Here is a 19,537-nt window from a genome sequence, read left to right on the forward strand (position 1 = left end):
ATAATCAGCAGATTAATCCATAATGAAAATAATAATTATTGCCGTTTTATACAAGATCGTTAAAAAAATTAGTGCCACCTCAACCATCTACAACAGTGACATCCTGCTTTTACATTAAAACATGAGTAATAGTAATCTCATGATATCATATATAATAGTATAACACAGTCACAGGGGAAATGTTTCTGCATTGGCTATTTTACCTTTAATACTTTAAGCGCATTTTGCTGATTATACTTACATAGGCTACTTTTACTTATGTAACCTTTTCAATGCAGCACTTGTACGGTGTGATATTATTAGGTTACTTTTACTTTAGTAAAGGATCTGAATACTTCCTCCACCACTGCTTGTAAGTGAGAGGAAGACTGGAGGTTTGATACTTTATTGAAAGTAGGGGTGCAAGATATATCGACTCAATATCGTTATCGCAATATATATCGAAAGTGTCGCAATAAGTATGCAATATTTAGTTTATTTTGTGGAGCGCTGCGTCCCGTCCGTCGGCTGTGTGGCTTAGTTGTGTTTGATTTAAAGCCCGCTTGAAACGCTACAATGATCATGTTTCATTGGCCAGTTACCGTTACCTCTTGCACATGTTAGTGCACGTCAGCGCACGGGGCCACTACGTGACCAACCCTATGGAGCGTACCACGTGACGTGTGTGCATATTTCAACAGTGTGACAGTGTAAGTGAAGAAATAGATAGAGACAACAAAACGGAACGAATCAGAGAAGGGAAAGAAAAGTTGTGTCCTGTTCTCTTTATTTATATATTTTATACTGTCCAACCAGTAAAACATATCCTGTTCTCTTTATTTATATATTTTATACTGTACAGACCAGTAAAACATGTCCTGTTCTCTTTATTTATATATTTTATACTGTCCAACCAGTAAAACATGTCCTGTTCTCTTTATTTATATATTTTATACTGTACAACCAGTAAAACATGTCCTGTTCTCTTTATTTATATATTTTATACTGTACAGACCAGTAAAACATGTCCTGTTCTCTTTATTTATATATTTTATACTGTCCAACCAGTAGAACATATCCTGTTCTCTTTATTTATATATTTTATACTGTCCAACCAGTAAAACATGTCCTGTTCTCTTTATTTATATATTTTATACTGTCCAACCAGTAAAACATGTCCTGTTCTATAGACATGGTCGTTAATTATTTATTCATGTTGGACCGGTCCAATATGACAGTCAGTTGAAATAAACCTTATGTTGTAAGAAAACCTGTTTAATTTGTTATGAATCTATTTTGATGTGTTTTCCCGTAACTTTTGTAATTTTACATATGTTTTAAAATCGCAATATTCATAATCGATATCGCAATATCACATTTTGTCAATGCCGTGCAACCCTAATTGAAAGAGAGGGGCTCACTAGACCGGAGGCTTGTTCACTAAACCTTACACCTTTCCTCTTGTGATACACAACCTTGTACTATGAGTTTCTGAAGCCTTCGTGACTCATCGTCTGCAGCGAGGAAAATGCAGCGTATGCTTTTGATCTGAGCGTTATGTAAAATACATGCTCAACACACACACACATTGCACATGAGTAAACTGATAAATAACATATAATGTATAGCCTCAAACACACACACACACACACACACACACACACACACACACACACACACACACACACACAAACACGTCCAAGGCTTTGCATGCTTTGTGTACCCCAACTCAGTGTTGTAACATGGAGGAGATAACGGAGTCGCTTCTGATTAGACACTGACTCCTCCTCACCAGTCTGCACCCTGTAGCTCAGTCTGTCACTGCTTTGAGACAGAGACAAAATCATTTCTTCCGTATTAACTATGAGTGAGCCCCCCCTGCTGGCAGAGATCTGTAACTACAGCCTGTGACCCTTTGTTGGCCTCCACAGAACATAACCAACAAGCAACTTTTTTTTTTTTTTTATAGCATTTCAGATTTAGCACAGAACATGAGATGCAGTACAAAGAAACGTCTATTTCTGTCCCTTTAGTATGGATAGCAAAATGAAGAAATCAAGAAAAATGATGATTTAAAAAATGCATGAATTAGTGTTTATTTAGAGAAACAAACCAATTTCCTCCAGTATTTTTCACCCTTGTATTTCTGTAAATCCTAATTTTCATGGAGCAAATGTTAGTGAGTAGGCTACAAAACACAGACAGCTTGTGTGGGAACATATTGCTGCTGTCTTAGCTTTTCTCCATAGGTTTCTTTCTAATGAAGTTCAGGATGGATTTTAAGATCCTATTGATTAGGCTACTTTTAATACTCGCTGTGGGCTTATAACCTCATGTGAGTCTGAGTGCAAATGAATTCAAATAATTGAATCAATCCCTTTTTAAAATCTTATTTGTGTCATAGTTTTAATAATTACATTTTTTGTTTAAGAGTTCCAAGAGTCTAGCTGATTTATAAAATTAAAATGGTGGTAATTTAAAATAACCAGAATTCAGAATGCAGTACAATGTCCATGTAGTACGTTTACAAAAAAGATGAGTAATAACACGTTCATAGAAATAATATATGTATCATATGTATAGGTTTATATATATTATTTCTATGTACTTTTTAATTACAGATTTTTTGTTTGTCTTATTTATGTATATACGCATAAAATACAAAGCCAATCTAAAAAAGGACAAAATGTTAAAGGACAGTCGAGGATTAAATATTAAAATAAAATATTAATGGAAACCAGTCAGAGGGTTTTATTGCTGTATGTAAACATTATTTTTCATGGACATGGTACAAAGACTCATGTAATTTGTAGTTTTTAACCTGAGGTGTATAAATTATATGAACCTCGATTTTTATTTCCTTTTGATTCTAAATCTCCTGGCGCTTCAACCTAATTGGCTACCACCGCGATGCTGCTCTCAACAGCGAGCCGTGATTGGCTAAATCTGGAGGGTAACCTGCGTCAAAGTTCTGCCGACGACATGGGCTAAAATCGGAAGTGAAGTAAGCCTTCAAAACAAAGTAAAGAAGACGAAGAAATGTATCGATTTAAATATGATTTAAATACACATGACTTAACGAAGAAAGATCCAGAGTAGATTCTGGACTTTGTCAAAATAAGATTATTCATGTATTGTAACGTATGTTTTCTTGTTAAGAATATGGAGTGCCACATCTTTTAATCATTTAAGTTCATGTTTGGTATTTATTTTTATTTTGTAAGATTTGGGCGGAAGTAGTAGTATTAGTTTCAATAATGGGTGACTTGTTATAAGTGGACAGAGCTCCAAACCAGTTAAAGTCCCCCTCCACCGGAGCGGAGCCGGAGCGCAGCAGAGGGCGAGAGGGTCCAGCCTGGTCAATCCCTGCGGTCCAGCTCCAACATGGCGGGCCGTGGAGGCGACGTGATGTGTTCATGGTCCGGGTTCGGCTCTGCCACAGACCCCCCATCTTTAGCCGTGTCCGAGGAGCAGAAACCGAGGAAGAGAAGGAGAGCTTTCTGCCTGAGCAGGATGAAGTCCCGCGGCAAACAGCAACAGCACCAGCCCGCCGCAAACAACAACAACATGCCGTTCATGATCCACTGCCAGTTGGGAAAAGAGATCAAACACATCTGCCGCAACTGCCGGGGAGTGGAGCCGCTGGACGGTGAGAAAACACGGTTCAGTTTACTACCACATAGACAGACAGGGAGGAAAAGGAGGTGTTTTTACTCTTCTGTTTTTAAATTATTATTATTATTATTATTATTATTATTATTATTATTATTATTATTATCATCTGCCGGTGGCAGCTCTCTGCCTGCCAAGGGAAATCTGCTCTACAGCACCGGGAGCAGCACTCAGATCAGCCCTAAAGGCTTGACCGTCCTTCAGTTAACTCTATATAACTACGTGGTATTTTAAAAGCCCGTTGAATCAGTTATGTGTAGCCTGTTTGTGATTTTACTTAAGACACAGTTACTGTGGATTTCAGAATTCTACATTTGGTTATTCATTTATTTAATGAATTAATTTCGGTCCTTTGGTCCACTTGTGTTATACCATCACCTTCTCAGCATGTAGGCCTGAAATGATCAGTCAGTCACAGAATGTCTAATTAATGGACTTGTTGATTTAATTGAAAAATATGTCCCCACTCCACAGTCTTAATATCTGTCCACATATGGATGCTGTCCTGCAGAAGATCATTTTAACTGTAGTGTTTAGTAAATACTAATATTATCTGTTTTGGTAATGAGTTACAGCTAACCCCCTCACCCCCTCCCCCTAAAAAAAGGACCATTAAAACAGCCAGTCAATTTAAATGACTTAATCTTTACTTGCTCTAATTACTTACTCAGGGCTGCTACTAATATCTTCCAATGTCCATTAATCACTCTCTTTTTGTAAAAATCCATCCATTGAAATTGTATTTTCATGATTTCACAAGACAAATAGATAAATAAATTGATTGATTATCCGTTTAGTCTATAAAATATCATAACGTTGCCTCGGTTACATCTTCAAATGTCTTGTCCGAACAACAGTCCAAAACCCAGAGATATTCAGTTTACAATGATATTTTAAAAAGTTTTTTTGTTGCTTGTATATGATACAAAGTATTACGAGATTACCAACATTGCTGTTAATTAGTTTTCTGTCAATCAACTAATCAATGTATGGACTCCTTGTCGCAGCGGGAGTGTTATCACACTCGCAGCATCTTCGGCTGCCCTGACCAGCTGGCCGTGAACTCTGTCCAATCAATCAACTAGTGGAGTTCATTTGAAAATCTCTCTCTAGTATTATTGTCTGTCTTCAGATCAATACAGTCATGGAGAAGATTGCTAAAAATGTTGTGTTGAGTCAAGACCCAGAGCTGTGACTATATATAAACTTGTTTCCAACAAAAACAGTACATTTTAATGTCTTATTCAATCAAGACCTTAATTGGCGCTGCAACTAATGGTTATTTTTATTGGGGATTATTTATTTTTTAGTCCATAAAATGAGTACTGTAAAAATTGCCTGTTCCCAGAGCCAAAAGTTACATCTGCAAATTGCTGTCTAAATAACGGTCTAAAACCCAAAGAGTTTCAAATAACCTAATTCTTAAACCAGAGAATCTTAAACCAGTACATTTCTGGCATTTTTGCTTAATAAATGAGCAGAGTCTACTGTTGTCACACAGCTACTTTGTGTAAGAATTTCTCCCATCTAGCGGTGAAATTGTATATGACAACCAACTGAATATTACTTTCTAGCCCTTCCCATTCCGAGCTCGTTTTAACTCCTACGGTGGCCGGACCCGAAATGATCTCTTAGTATCTCCATCGTTTACAAGCAGCTGTTCTAGCCACTCCAATACTAACTTTGGTCTTGTTGCTTTGCCTGTCGCGTTGTTCTTTTAATTCTCTTTTTCGCTTCCCTGGCGAGTAATCTCCCCCTGGCATTCGTCACGGTGCCACTAGGTGTAAGAGGGCGAAATGCGGAGGTATGTCCCTCTTTGGCTAATTCTGAATGATTCTGAATGTCAGATTCTACTCTTACGAGAATACTTTGATTAGTTGGTGGAAGTAATTACACATGAATGAGCACATATTTGTGAAAAAAGTTTTCTTTTGCTAAGAATCAACTCAAAAAATTACACAACGTAGGTTTAAGCTATTTAATTAACTGACTAATTGCTTTGGTAAGGTCATACTCAAGACTAAAGATGTTCTCAGTCAACTGATGAGCTACAATCACTGAATGTATTTGATTCATTTACAAGTTGATTTAATTGGAAAATCTATCAAGCTACTTTCCCACCACAGATCAATACAGTCATTCAGAAGATTGATGCTTAATATCTATGTGCCTACTCTCAACACAAAACCCAACCACGTATTGATTAATTACAGCTCATTTCCAACAATAAGACCACAAAAAAAAAACAACAACTAATCCAAAAACGTGAATGGACAGAGAACCAGGATTAGTCAGCTAATGCAGTGAGCGGTTTCAGGCCTGGCAGCGTCATCGTGTTTGGCTGCTCTGAGCTTGTTGTTGAGTGAGTCAAGAAAACAGACCCGGGGCCTGACTGAAAGGAATGTCTCCCTGCAGTGTGAGTCTGAGCCCTCTGATTCACTCCGCTGCTTAGGGGGTCCGGCAACCTCAGCAGGGACAGGGCGCTCTGTTTACAGGGACGAAGATGAGTCAGGAAGGCTCAACGTGACCCCCTCAAAACCACGACGTAATCACCCCAGAGATGAAAACGCCACATCTCCTCTAGGGCTGCACAACATATCGTTTCTTTATATGGCGCAATACACACATCTCAAAAGGTTGAGACATAATCGCGAAAGACACTCAGAGATTTTTTTGTGTTAGGTGAAAGAAAACTGTACTGTTAAAATGTAACCGTTATTCTTTTTTTTTTTCAGTGATGATTTCATTTGTTTTAATGCAGAACTGTCATAGCGTTGTCGCGATATTCAACGACGTTATCTCACACACACTGGTCCACACTGGGCCACCAGCGGCGCACCTTCTCTAAGAGGCTCCGACAGCTTCGATGGCGTACAGACCGCTACAGCAAATCTTTCCTGCCACAATCCATAAAACTGTACAACAATTCACAGCTGTGTGACACTATTGCACTATTATGCTACTTGCAAACTGGCTTCTCCATATTTAATATTATACATTTTATATTTTAAAATGTATACTATGCATGTAGGTTGTAAATTTCACTCTACACTTGTATATACATGTACATTCTTTTCATTCCTCTAAGTATCTTTTTTTTCAGTAGGTGTTCTGGTAGTTTGATCTTTTGTTATCTTATTTGATCAATTTTGTATCTTATCTGTTATTTCTAGTGTATTTTCCTACCTACCTACCACCCACCCATAGTGCAGCCCTGTTCTCCTTCTGATGTGAAAACACGAATATGTTCTCCATTACTTTAAATATTGATGAAATTGTGAATTTTGTTTGCTTTGAGAGAAACCTTTCTTTTTTTTGTCCAGGGAAGGTTTCCGTAAGCTCTCTGATATTCACACCAGGGTGCTACCCAGACCTGCCACAGGGACAGCTGTGGAGGGACCAGGGAGAGGGTTTGGGGTTGCGGGGTTAGGGGGGGGGGGTTGGATGTTGTTGTTGCTGTTGTTGAAGGCCCACCCGATGGTGGCTGCTGAGCTGGGACAGATTGGAACTGACATCCCTTTTTGTAACAAGGCCACCTGAAGGCTGACGTCTCCTCCTGTCTGCAGCTGCTTACTGCTCCACATTGATTTGTTTTTCCTTCCTTACCACCGACATACTGTTCAGCTTTTGTTTGTGGTCATCGTTTCCTTGGCTCATTCTGCATGGTAAGAATAATCTGATTTTGGCAAGGTTTTGTTTTGAGGAACTTTCTGATCAAAGAATAAAGCAAACAAGATCAGGAATCTGACCACTCAATGGCAGCATTTAGCCCTTGACAGTTGTTGATGCTTTGCCAAAAAAGTATTGAGATTCAATATCCAGCAATACCATCATGGAAGTCATGTTTTAGCCCTACAAAGTGGGAAAGTGTGCAAATATTAAAGGTGCAGTAGGTTAGACTTATAAAACTAACTTTCTGTCATATTTGCTGAAACTGACCCGATGTTCCAGTAGAACTACATCAAGCAGGCTCCACCTACAGCCTGTAGTGTGATTTGCAAAAATCCACAGCTCCCTGTTCAGATGCACCAATCTGGGCCGGTGGGGGGGGGGTGTCTAACTGCGTGTCAATCACTGCTCATGCACAAGCATTCGTTCTCCCGTGTGGGGGGAGGGGCTTAGGAGACCGTTTTGGGCTTTAGCGGAAAGGGGGGAGAGGGACTGAGAAGTTCACATTTTTTGGCTAAGTCCTGGATCTTCACAATCCTACCTACAGCACCTTTATTTATATATATATATATATATATATATATATATATATATATATATATATATATATATATATATATATATATATAGTGCAAATAAAACAACATATAAACAATAAAGGTGCAAAACCAAATATTTCTGTACATTTCTGGTAGGGCTGAAAATATATATATATTTTTTAATGGTTATGAACTTATGCAACAAACACATTGCAAAAAGGGATTTCTTATGTTAGTTGAAAGAGTATCAGCAGAAAATTGCAGTTTAAAATATTGTCTATCTTTCTTTTTTTAATGCGGTGCCTAAACAGATTTTTGTTAAGATTTCTTTTCAGAACTCATCTACAAATTTCATCAAGTGCTTATTAAATGTAAATAGACATATTTGAATGAGCGCAGTTGCAACTATTTTTCTACATTAAATGCCGTCTTTTTGAAATTGGTTGCCATATTATTGTAGCCATGACTTGTAGCTATGAAAAAAAATCCTTAAACACATTTTCAGCATTCAATATTTGATGGTAACATAAAAAGAGAGACTGACCCACTTCTCATTTAGCTCAGTTCATCCTCCTAATAACACTGTATACTTCCAGTATTTTTCAAAAATCCCAAATCACCATGTGCATTTTGATGCATGCCGTTCAGATTTGAGGATTGTGTTTTCTAGTTATGATTACCTACCACTGTGCTAAGTATTTTGTCTTTGTAATATGTTTACTATTCCCTAACCTACAGTGTACATGCGAACCAGGGTCGCCCTTTATGGACATTTTGGGTTGGGTCCTTCAGCAAGCAATAGAGGATTGCTTGCTGAAGTGATTTGAACCTGCAACTTTTCTGTCACATGACAGAACGGTGCGTTCTGCTTGATCTGCCTGCTTGGACAGGTTATTATATGTAAATGAGTTTTGTTCTTTTGTAGTATATCAACCCGTTCTCACTCCGAACTTATAAAATACGGACGTTTTGGGCAGTGGCTGTCAGCGTCAGAAGCGACGCAAAAAGCGCCCTTCAGCGTGTTTGTAGAACGCACCAGGGAGAGCAGCAGCTACACGGGGTTTGAAGATGACATAGCACTAAGAGCTACTACGGTAGCGAGTAGTATGAAAGGAGGTTGGTCGGGGTGGTGGCTGGGTCAAACAACACAGAACTTTCACCCAGGAGACCGGGGATCGTGTCCTGCGTGTCACGTTTCCTAAACCCAACCGTCCCGTTCTTCATTTTCCTTAACCTCAGTGCGTCAAAAGTGACGCCAATAGTCCCGACCAAGCACGTTTAGATAAAGAGCCTTTAGATATGACGCTAAAGGAGACTTTTAGCGTCAATAACAACGCTAAAGGCACCTGACCAAGTATCCGTATTTTATGCGATAGGAGTGAGAATGCGTTGAGTATATCTGTCTGTGAGTGTCAGGGTCTGCTGGTGCTTGTGTGTGTTTACATCCACTACTGCCTGCTAAAAATGCTGGCTCCCTGTTTATTTTCTTCATCGCCTCTGGCTCCGGCCTCACGCCCTCGTTCCGTAGAGCCCGTGTCATAAAGCAGGTTGTTCCGTGTAATGGGATAGGTGTAATTTCAAATGAAACTGGTACACGCTGTATAGAAAACAGCCTCCAGCGTGATTACTTTTTAAACAACTAGTAGGGCAGAGAGAACAGCAGTTCAGAGTCAGTGAGTGGAAAAAGTGGAGGAGGGAAAGACTGGAATGAAGGTGATTATTTTTGTGTTAAAAAAAAGTACTTGAAGAAAGAGAAATACCTGCACATTGCTCTTGCTAGTGTTGTTAGTTTTCTTTAATAAATGGTGATGCTGCAGCAACAGCAGTGTGCAGGATTTTCTCTTTCTTCAAGTCCTTGTTTTGTCCCACGCACCTGCACAGAAGAATTGTTTGGATGTGCGATTGTTTTCTTTAAAAGTGTTTAAAAAAAAGTAGACTTAGTTGTGGATATTCACTGTAACACTTCTTGTTTACCGTCGGTTCATGTCCCACTTTCCTGTCCATGTTTAATTCCTCTCTGTCAGGCCTGTCCAGAGCCTTCTCTTCATTTGTGCCTCAACAAGGCTTTTCTGTGGGAGTTTTTTCCTCTTGTCTAACTGAGATGAAGAGAATCAGCTTTACTCGACTTGATTATGCACAGCCTCCTGGGAGAATGTGTCCTTCGACGTTTGAATCACAAACCAAGCAATCATCTGTTTTCCTCCTCTGTGGATTTAAGAAGCCCAGTATTACAGAAAATATGTGATATGATAACTGGATATTTACTTTCTACCCGAGAAAGAAAAGCAACCTAAAATAATGTGCTATCCAGTCCTATAAATCTTGAGCTTATCTCCCTTTAAAAACTCATATTTTTGCATCAACATTGGTATAATTTTACCGATTACTAACCTATTTAGTGCCTAATTTAGAATGGCTTTACATAGAGAATAGGGCTGTGTATTGGCAAGAATACATGGGTCATGATAGAGCTGGGCAATATATCGATATTATGTCGGTATCGTGATATGAGACTAGATCATCTTAGATTTTGGATATCGTAATATCGTGATAAGTGTTGTCTTTTACTGGTTTTAATAACACTGGTTCACAATAAAGTGATGTACTTTTCTGAACTTACCAGACTGTTCTAGCTATTCTATTATTTGCCTTTTCCCCACTTAGACATTATGTCCACATTATTCATGATTATTTATCTAAAATCTAAATCTAAGATATTTTGTTAAAGCATCAATTGTCAACCCTAGAATATCGCCGCAATATCGATATCGAGGTATTTGGTCAAAAATATTGTGATATCTGATTTTCTCCATATCGCCCAGCCCTAGGTCACGATTCAATATATTGCAATATATATTTCCATACTGTGCGTAAGGCGATATATTGGGATTTTTTTAAAGTATAATGTTAGAAAAACTAATATTTAAAAAAAGACATGATGTGCATAAAAATCAAAGAAGTTTACTTTAGGTAAACAATTCAGGACACAGAAAATCAAACTGCCAGTTTGGGATTGTGGTTCCCAGGTTCTTAGTGAGCTAATGTTTATATGCTAAAGTAGGCCAAAGTTCAGCCATAGCTACATTGTTAGCTTCTAGCAAAAAGTCAGGCACTGCTAGGTACTGCTAGGTACTGCTAGGTACTGCTAGGCACTGTTAGGTACTGTTAGGCACTGTTAGGCACTGTTAGGCACTGTTAGGCACTGCTAGGCACTGCTAGGTACTGTTAGGTACTGCTAGGCACTGCTAGGTACTGTTAGGTACTGTTAGATACTGTTAGGCACTGTTAGGCACTGTTAGGCCAGGACACTAGTGGTGTGTCTCAGCATAGCCATCTAGCAGTAGGAGGTTTAAACACAACATAAACATAAACCACTGTCTTACATGAATATTTTTTAACGTAAACTAAAAAAAAAAATATTGCGATACTCAAGTGTATCCATTTTTTTTTTACACCCCTAATAGAGAACTTTTTTTTTTAAGCTAAATATGAAAAGAATTTAAACAAATATATTTATTGGCATTTAGTTTTTTCAGCACATCAAGACAATTACAGATGTACCTCCCCATCTTTTCTTCAGCTTTATTAAGCCTTGGAGTTTTAGGGAACAGGCCAAGAATACACATCATTGGACATTCTGCTTGTTTGGCCTAAACTATTTAGAAAATGTGTCAAAACACGTCTTTCCAAATGTCTTTGATTCTTCGGCAATCCCAGAAACAGTGTGCCCTTTTGTAGCATGGCATTTCACACATTGGTCTGGTTTATTGGCACTAAAATGGTGTAATAGGGAAGGAGTTAACATAAGTGCATACGATCCATTTGTACTGTGAAGTCAGAATGGATTTTTCTGAGTACCTCTGACATTAAGGGGGTGTGACAATTTTATAGGTGTGCTTAGATTGATTCCATGTGACAAATGAGGAGTCATTACAGAAAAAGGGCATCTAGGACTGTTACTCTATAAGTTATTTAAGAATATCAAAACAAGAAAAGCATCAAAGGTTAAAAAGCTAATCAAAAGATAAATACCTAGTACTTATATATTTTATTTCTGCTGTTATTGCGTCATGGATAAAAGAAACACTATAAACGCTATATAAAGCAAGTCAAAAACATGTTTTGTAAGTGTTGTTTACCTGCTTTTTGATGACCGTGTTGTTCCCGTTCTGTTTTCCAGCGGAGGAAGTGGAGAGGTTGGCAGCGATGCGCTCTGATTCGCTGGTTCCAGGAACACACACGCCTCCCATTCGGCGGCGGAGCAAATTCGCCACCCTGGGACGTCTGTTCAAACCTTGGAAATGGAGGAAGAAGAAGAGTGAAACGTTCAAGCAGACCTCTGCGGGTGAGAGCAACACTCCCGTTATCTCCCAGTTCCCCACCTCTCCCTCGCTGAAGTAAAAACAGCTTCACTCTGTCACAGCTAGGGCTGCTCGATCATGGGAAAAATAATAATCACAATTATTTTTGGTCAATTTTGAAATCACAATAATTTAAACGATGGCATCTGTTATTTTTTTGTGCTTCTCCAAACTCGACAGATAATGAGTTGCGCTATGAAGTGCGTCTTGAATAAAAGACTGCGTTGCCAACCCGTAAAATACGGACGTTTGGACTAGAGATGAGCCGATACTGATACCAGTATCGGTATCGGCTCCGATACTGCCTAAAACGCTGGTATCGGTATCAGGAAGTACTGGAGTTAATGCACCGATCTGATACCACGTAATAAAGCCCTAAAGAAAATCTACGTTAAAGTAGTTTATTTATGTTCTTTTTCCGTTATAACTGACTGTCAAACTGGATAATAAAAGAAAGTTCTGGGGCGTTCATTGTTCATGTTTCACAAAGAGTTTAACCTGAGCCAGACCAACAACAAAGATAGAAATAATATCACATCCATACAGGGATAGTATTATACTGTTGTTAAAACATAATAAAATATACGACACATTGGTATCGGATCGGTACTCGGTATCGGCCGAGACGCAAGTTCAGGTATCGGAATCGGTATCGGGAAGCAAAAAATGGTATCGGACCATCTCTAGTTTGGACAGTGGCTGTCAGCGCCTGAAACGACGAAAAAAGCGCCCTTCAGCGTGTTTGTAGAACGCACCGGGGAGAGCAGCAGCTACACGGGGTTTAGCGAGTAGTATGTAAGGGGGAAATTTCGCGTAGGGAGGTTGGTCGGGGTGGTGGATGCGTCAAACACAGGACTTTCACCCAGGAGACCGGGGTTCGTGTCCCGCGTGTGTCTTTAATCGTCCCGTTATTCCCGCGTGTCACTGAAGCGTAAGCCCACCCACGACCTTTTCCTAAACCCAACCGTCCCGTTCTTCCCACGAGTCACGGAAACGTAAGCCCACCCACGAGCTTTTCCTTAACCTAACTTCGTCAAAAGGGACGCCAATAGTCCCGACCAAGCGTCCGTATTTTACGAGATGGGAGTGAGAATGTGTTGGCGTTGCAGACGTTGTGGTTGGGCTTGTCTTCTCATTCTATTTCGTCATCGTTAATAACGTTCGTTGGTCATTGGTGACTCTGTGCGTATGTTTCAGGTGGTTAAACAGATCTGCGGTGCAGACACCACCCTGTAGCAAATCTTGCAGATTGCAGCGTTTCTGTTCCACATCGGATTCCCCAGGCAACGGAATTTGATCTCCCCTTTTTTGCTCACCCAACGCGGCTTATCGCCCCCCGCCATCTTCACTCACACACTGCAGTCTATGCTCGCGCACCAGACACCACAAACAGAAGGGCGAGGGGCAAAAGTGTGCTTGTTATTCAGAACACAAGACGAAATAAGAGTTTACTTGCAAAATGTAACCTGCAAAATAATCCTTTCGGTTATCGATGATTTCGTTTGTGTGATCGTTAGGAGCCGAAATCGGAATCACGATTAAAAATTGGATTAATTGCAGGACTTTTAGTCGACTAAAACTTGACTAACAAAAAAAGATATGTGAATGACTAAATATGACTAAAACTAACAAGGACATTTGGCACAAGACTAAGACTAAATTAAAAATAGGTGACAAAATTAACACTAAGATAAATAAAAGAAAATATGACCAAAAGTCTAATTTCAAAAAGTAAGAAATGAAATATATATGATGTATAATGTATATTTTGATGATAATACTTTTGTACTTTTACTCAACATTTTGACATTTTGCAGTTGTTTTACTTGTAACAGAGTATTTCTACACTGTGGTATTGCTATTTAAGCTTTTTTTTTAAGCTGCTTTTAAGTAAATGATCTTAGTACTTCTTCCACACTAACTGAAGAAAAGGAAGTATCAAGAGTTTGTGGAAAAATCAAGCAAATTGCTCATTTACACAATATATATTTCTTTCTCTCAGTTTGAACATTACGACTCAAAGCTGTTAATTACAGTGTTCATCGGAGATGCAAACACAACAGCTGTGGGAGTGCAGTTGATTGGGAACGTTCACAGCTTGTTAACTGATTGATAACAAGCAGTTGATTAAAGCGTTGTACTTGCCATTCCCGACCTGTCGCGCGACAGTGTGACGTCATGGGAGCACCGTAACTATTTATTCTCGCGCGTGGTGGTCGCCACACTAGTTGCAGTCTTCTCCTGAACAGAGGTGGCGCAACTGAGGAAAGGCTACCAGCTTTGCTATTTCTACGGACTAGAAGAAGAAGAAGAAAAAGGTAACCAATGGCAGAACTGGCAGCAGCATTGACGTCAATGTCAACAGTGGCTAAGATGATATTGGAGTCAATGGATGAGGAAGAACAGCTGCTTTTGAGCCTGCTTACAAAGAAACGAAGAACAAGAAGGTGGAATGTTCGTCCTTTGAATAACACCAGACATAAATATGGTTCAATATCCTCGTGAAACAAATGATGATAGACGAAGAGAAGCACTTTGAATACTTAAGAATGTCTGCACAACGATTCGATGACCTACTTCGTCGTATCAAGCCTTTCATTCACCATAAAAGCTCTCCTCTTAACCCAGTAAGTTTACAAGAGAGACTTGCAGTCACTCTGAGAGTCCTGGCATCCGCTACCAGTCAGAATGCAGTTGCTTTTGGCGCACTTGCTCGGAAAGCTTGCCCTTGAACTCATCCATGCTTCCTGTTTCTGCTTTGTCGTGCGCTGCTGACCTCTGGTCGTGCACTTTAAATCCTGACGCGCCAGCGAGATCAACGTCATTTTGACGTCACGTTGTCGCGCAACAGGTCGGGAACGCCGACTGTAAAGAGGCCTTTACGTTCACTGCAACACACACACACACACACACACACACACACACACACACACACACATGCATACAGGTAGATGCATGCTGTGAGCTTTCAAAGCTCTGTCGTCTCTTTTACATTTAATTACCTCGATGTTAGTGAATGTGGATGTTAGTACATATGTCTGATTCTCGGCTACAATCTGCACTCAGTGGCAAACTGCTGAATAGCATAGCATAGGAATATCATTTAATTTGGCCGAAGAAATGGGAGCTGTTGTTGTTTCTCAGCTGGCCGAATGGTTTTACATCCTGTTGTCACCGAGAGACACAAACACACAGCAAAGGGGTGAAGAGAGGCTGCAGCCAAGCTGTTCTCCCAGCTGTCACAGCAGGTTGCTTCCTTTCTCTCTATGCAAATAAAACACAATATACATTTTAACACACACACACACACACACACACACACACACACACACACACACACACACACACATACATACATACAGGTAGATGCACGTTGTGAGCACCTCACGTAACGTGTTACTGCTGGACTCTTGCCATCACTCAGTCCAGGTGCATGAGATTATGTTGGAATTCATGGTTCATCGTGGTGTGATACAGAGAAAGTCACCACGTGTTTTCTGTATATTATATGTATTTTAATGGGGCTTTTGGGGCGTATGTAGGGTTCACAGTAAGAACAGTGTTCACCGTTACGTTTTCTTTTTAGGTACGGTAGAAAAAGTTGTACTTGCCTGATGTACATTTTGAAACTTTATGAACCAAATATAATTGCTTTTAATTAACTTATTATTTACTTGCACGACATGGCGTTTTACTTGCCCCATGCCAAGAAAGTAAAGGCATGAATGATGCAAGATAAATGATAACAAGTCAATACTGTAAACACACTACCTTTTCTTTTTCTTTTCCCACTTTTTTGTTGATGTTGATAAAAACATAATGCTCATGCCCAGAGAATGTATCAAATCTGAAGCAGATGAGTATGATGACAATCTTTTTTACTCCATGTTGACAACCTTTCAATCATAACTGTATTATATGTCTTATATTAACTGTCTTGTATCATTGGGCCATAAAATATAAAATTATAGAGCACAGGTTTTGGTAGTACACAGTTATGGTTGTATATATACAGATATATATTCCCTACTCCACTACTTGAGTCAAAATTACAGGAATTTATAAAATGTAAACTATATATATAGTTTACATTTTATAAATTCCTGTAATATATATATATATATATATATATATATATATATATATATATATATATATATATATATATATATATATATATATATTGACAGCTGGGATATTATTATTATTTTTTTTATATATATTCTTTTCTGCTTCCTCAGTGTTGGAGAGGAAGATGTCCACTCGTCAGAGCAGAGAGGAGCTCATCAAGAAAGGAGTGCTGAAGGAGGTTTATGAGAAAGGTGAGGGGCAAGAAAACAAAGGTGATCACTAAACATGTAGGGCGAAATGGTTGAAGTGCTGAAACGACCTGTTGACTAATCCGTTTCTTAGTTGATCTAGGGCTCCAACACTGCCTCCTCTGCCTTAAGTCGGATTTATGGTTCTGAGGAGGCTCCACGCAGAGCTTTCGCCGTAGCCTACGTAAGTGGCCTGAGGTTTACACTTGTGCGTTGGTGTGTGCGCATCGATCTTTTTAAGAGAATAGCAGGGCCGGCATGTGCGTGAGCGAGTGAGAGAGTGACGGTGATTCGCTTCAGAGCGAGTACTCTAGAGAGGCATAGTAGGAGAAACAAAGTGTCACCCCTGTGCTTTTTAATCACGGTCGGAAATCTGTAGTAGGAAAAGTTAACCCTGTCCTTGATTTCATGTTGTTTATGGAGAAGGAGAACCAGGTGCATGTCAGGCTACAGCGTAGGGTCCGGCGTAGGGTCTACACGTACCTACGTACATGTTGATTTAACACAGAAGCATAAATCAGCCTTTATAATTTCAGTCTTTCACTTAACTATTTTTGACTCTCGTCCCCTTATTCACCTTTTCCTGCTCCCCCACTCTCTGTCTGTATAGACGGCTCTTCCCCGGCTGTACGCGAGGAGGTAAAGATGGAGAACGGGCGATCTCTGCTGCTCGCCTCCGGCATGTTGCAGTCTGAAGGTACTGAGCTGATGGAGGGAGCCTCCGCAGCTGTAGGTAGGCAGCAGAGCCTCGCCACCATTGTCTCTCATCTCCTCTCTCGCCTCACATTGTAGCATCTGACTGTTTTTATTTTTTTATTTCTGCGTTTCTTCTCCTCAGCTTCTCTGGAGTTCCAGATGCCAAGTGAGGGCGCGTGTCAACAGGACCACGGCCAAAAATCCACGGAGAAGTCCACTATGTATCCGTCTGACGGCGCTGAATCAACGCTCTCCAGACCCCCCGCGCTACACAAACAACCTCCTGCGCTGCCACCCAAACCCTTCGCCAGGCTACCTAATCACATTATAGGTACGTTTGTCTTTGTGCACGCTCATAAACTTGCTATGTGTATGCCTTTTGCCCTTTGTATGCCTATCTAATATCTTCACATCCTCCCTCTCTGTGCAGACGGTGCCCCGGTGAAGTTGCCGAAGTTGTCTCCTCCTCTACCTCCAAAGAAACTCATGATCTCCGTACCTGCAGGGAGCATGGAGCCCTCTTTGCTCGCCTTCCAGAAGTGCCCCCCTCCCAGCCACGCTCCAATGGGCGGGCACTCCCTGCAGTACGGGGCGCTAGCCCTCCACCCCCCCAGCCGAATCATAGAGGAGCTCAACAAGACCCTGGCCCTCACCATGCAGAGGTTTGAAAGGTGAGGATCAAACACAGAGAAGTGTGTATGTACAGTATATGAGGAATAAGATTTCCTTATTAGGTTTATTAAGATTTATTTATCTGTGAATGTGCCAGTGTTAGCCAGCCGGCTAATTTATTTACCTGTAGTCCTAGTTACCTAGCATGCATGCTTTATGCTGGGGTGAACCTGGAAAGGCCCGGCCCGGGGATCGAACTCTGCAGTGCCTACTTGCTATGAGGCAGCAGTGCTAACCACTGAGCCACCGTGCCGCCGTGTGTTAGGGCTGCCCCCATTTACTCAATTAGTCGACTAAACGGTCATTTTGCTCTGAGTCAACTAAAATGTCTCTAGTTGTTTAGTCATCTGTTATGCTTTTTTTCATGCTCTTTGAATTCTGAGCACATCTCTGGTAAACAGCAGATTTAAAGTGGTGTTTTTGCGTGTGGAGAAACTCGACAAAATAACACAAGAGTGTTCGTCGACCAAGAGTTCCTTTAGCCGAGGACAGCCCTAATACACATTTGCATTATGTACAATTTTGAGTTAGGTTTTTACTTTTAAATCTCTTCTTTAGAAACTCTTCTGGTTTCTGCTGAAATGACTGCAGGGAAGAACAATGCTGTCGAAATATTGCAAATGGAAAACGGAGGTGTTTTCATCAGCTCTGGTCTTTGATTGGTCATAGCCGCGTCCGTGGGCTTTTCACCCGTTTCACCCTCTCGCACCCAGCTGCTGTTATTTCACACCTTCACGCGACGCTGAGCACACACCGCTGACCTTTGCCCTTTCCCACCGACCTGCAGCTCCATGATGCACGCCGTTCCCACGGTGATGATCGAGTGTGACGACGACAAAGAGAACCTCCCCAACGAGGTGGACTACGAGGACCTGCCTGACGAAGAAGAAGAAGAGGAGGAGGAGGAGGAGGAGGAGGAGGAAGAAGACGACGACGATGAGGAAGACGAAGATGAGGAGGAGGATGATGATGATACATTGTTTACAAGTAAGTCTTTTTTCTTTAGGGGAATAAGTAGGGATTCGATTCTTTCAAGATACATGGGTTCCAATTTGATTTGTTTTGCAGTTTTTATTCATTGCGATTCGATAGTATTGCGATATTTCTTTTTTTTTCCTTCTTTAATAAAAACAAAAGTTGAGTAATACACTTCTAGAGACAGTATATCATGAGACACTTCTATAATGTCATTGTTTTCTAAGAAGAATGCACATCACATGTCATCAAGAAGAACATAACATGGATTTTCTGCATTTGGTCTGTTTTGCTGGAAGCGGATAAGATGTAGTCGGCGTCAGAGGTACCGTATGAACAGAAGACATTTAGGTGAATCATTGGTCCAAAAAAAACGACTCTAGGGAGATTAATCAATTAAAAAAATCGGCGGGAAAAATAAAATTCCGATACATATGCAGAAGATTCAAGCTCATCATTCCGAGACTGAGCTTGATTTAAAGCACTCCAAGCTGTTTGTTATCGGAGATGTGAATTATATATCCCAGAAACACTGTGTAAAGTTGATTTATTTTTGCACACGTAATGTACACACAAAACATAATACATAAGGAAAGGAAAAGCAGATTTATGCTGGTGAGAATAAAAACACAAGACAGGTTTATAAAGCCATCTC

At 40.2% G+C, this 19,537-nt stretch overlaps 1 protein-coding gene across 1 annotated transcript in view; it reads left to right on the top strand.

Moving 5' to 3' along the window:
• Positions 1 to 3,301: 3,301 nt before the first annotated feature.
• phactr1 (phosphatase and actin regulator 1) overlaps positions 3,302 to 19,537 on the top strand; it is a 23,717-nt gene continuing 7,481 nt past the window's right edge. The window contains exons 1-7 of the mRNA XM_078258340.1: positions 3,302 to 3,628; positions 12,040 to 12,204; positions 16,462 to 16,542; positions 17,150 to 17,272; positions 17,378 to 17,566; positions 17,666 to 17,906; positions 18,695 to 18,894. Of these exons, the coding sequence (XP_078114466.1) occupies positions 3,364 to 3,628; positions 12,040 to 12,204; positions 16,462 to 16,542; positions 17,150 to 17,272; positions 17,378 to 17,566; positions 17,666 to 17,906; positions 18,695 to 18,894 (1,264 nt within the window). The 5' untranslated portion in view covers positions 3,302 to 3,363. The remainder of the gene's footprint in view (positions 3,629 to 12,039; positions 12,205 to 16,461; positions 16,543 to 17,149; positions 17,273 to 17,377; positions 17,567 to 17,665; positions 17,907 to 18,694; positions 18,895 to 19,537) is intronic.

Source organism: Sander vitreus, chromosome 9, assembly GCF_031162955.1.
Source record: "Sander vitreus isolate 19-12246 chromosome 9, sanVit1, whole genome shotgun sequence".
Taxonomy (NCBI): Eukaryota; Metazoa; Chordata; class Actinopteri; order Perciformes; family Percidae; genus Sander; species Sander vitreus.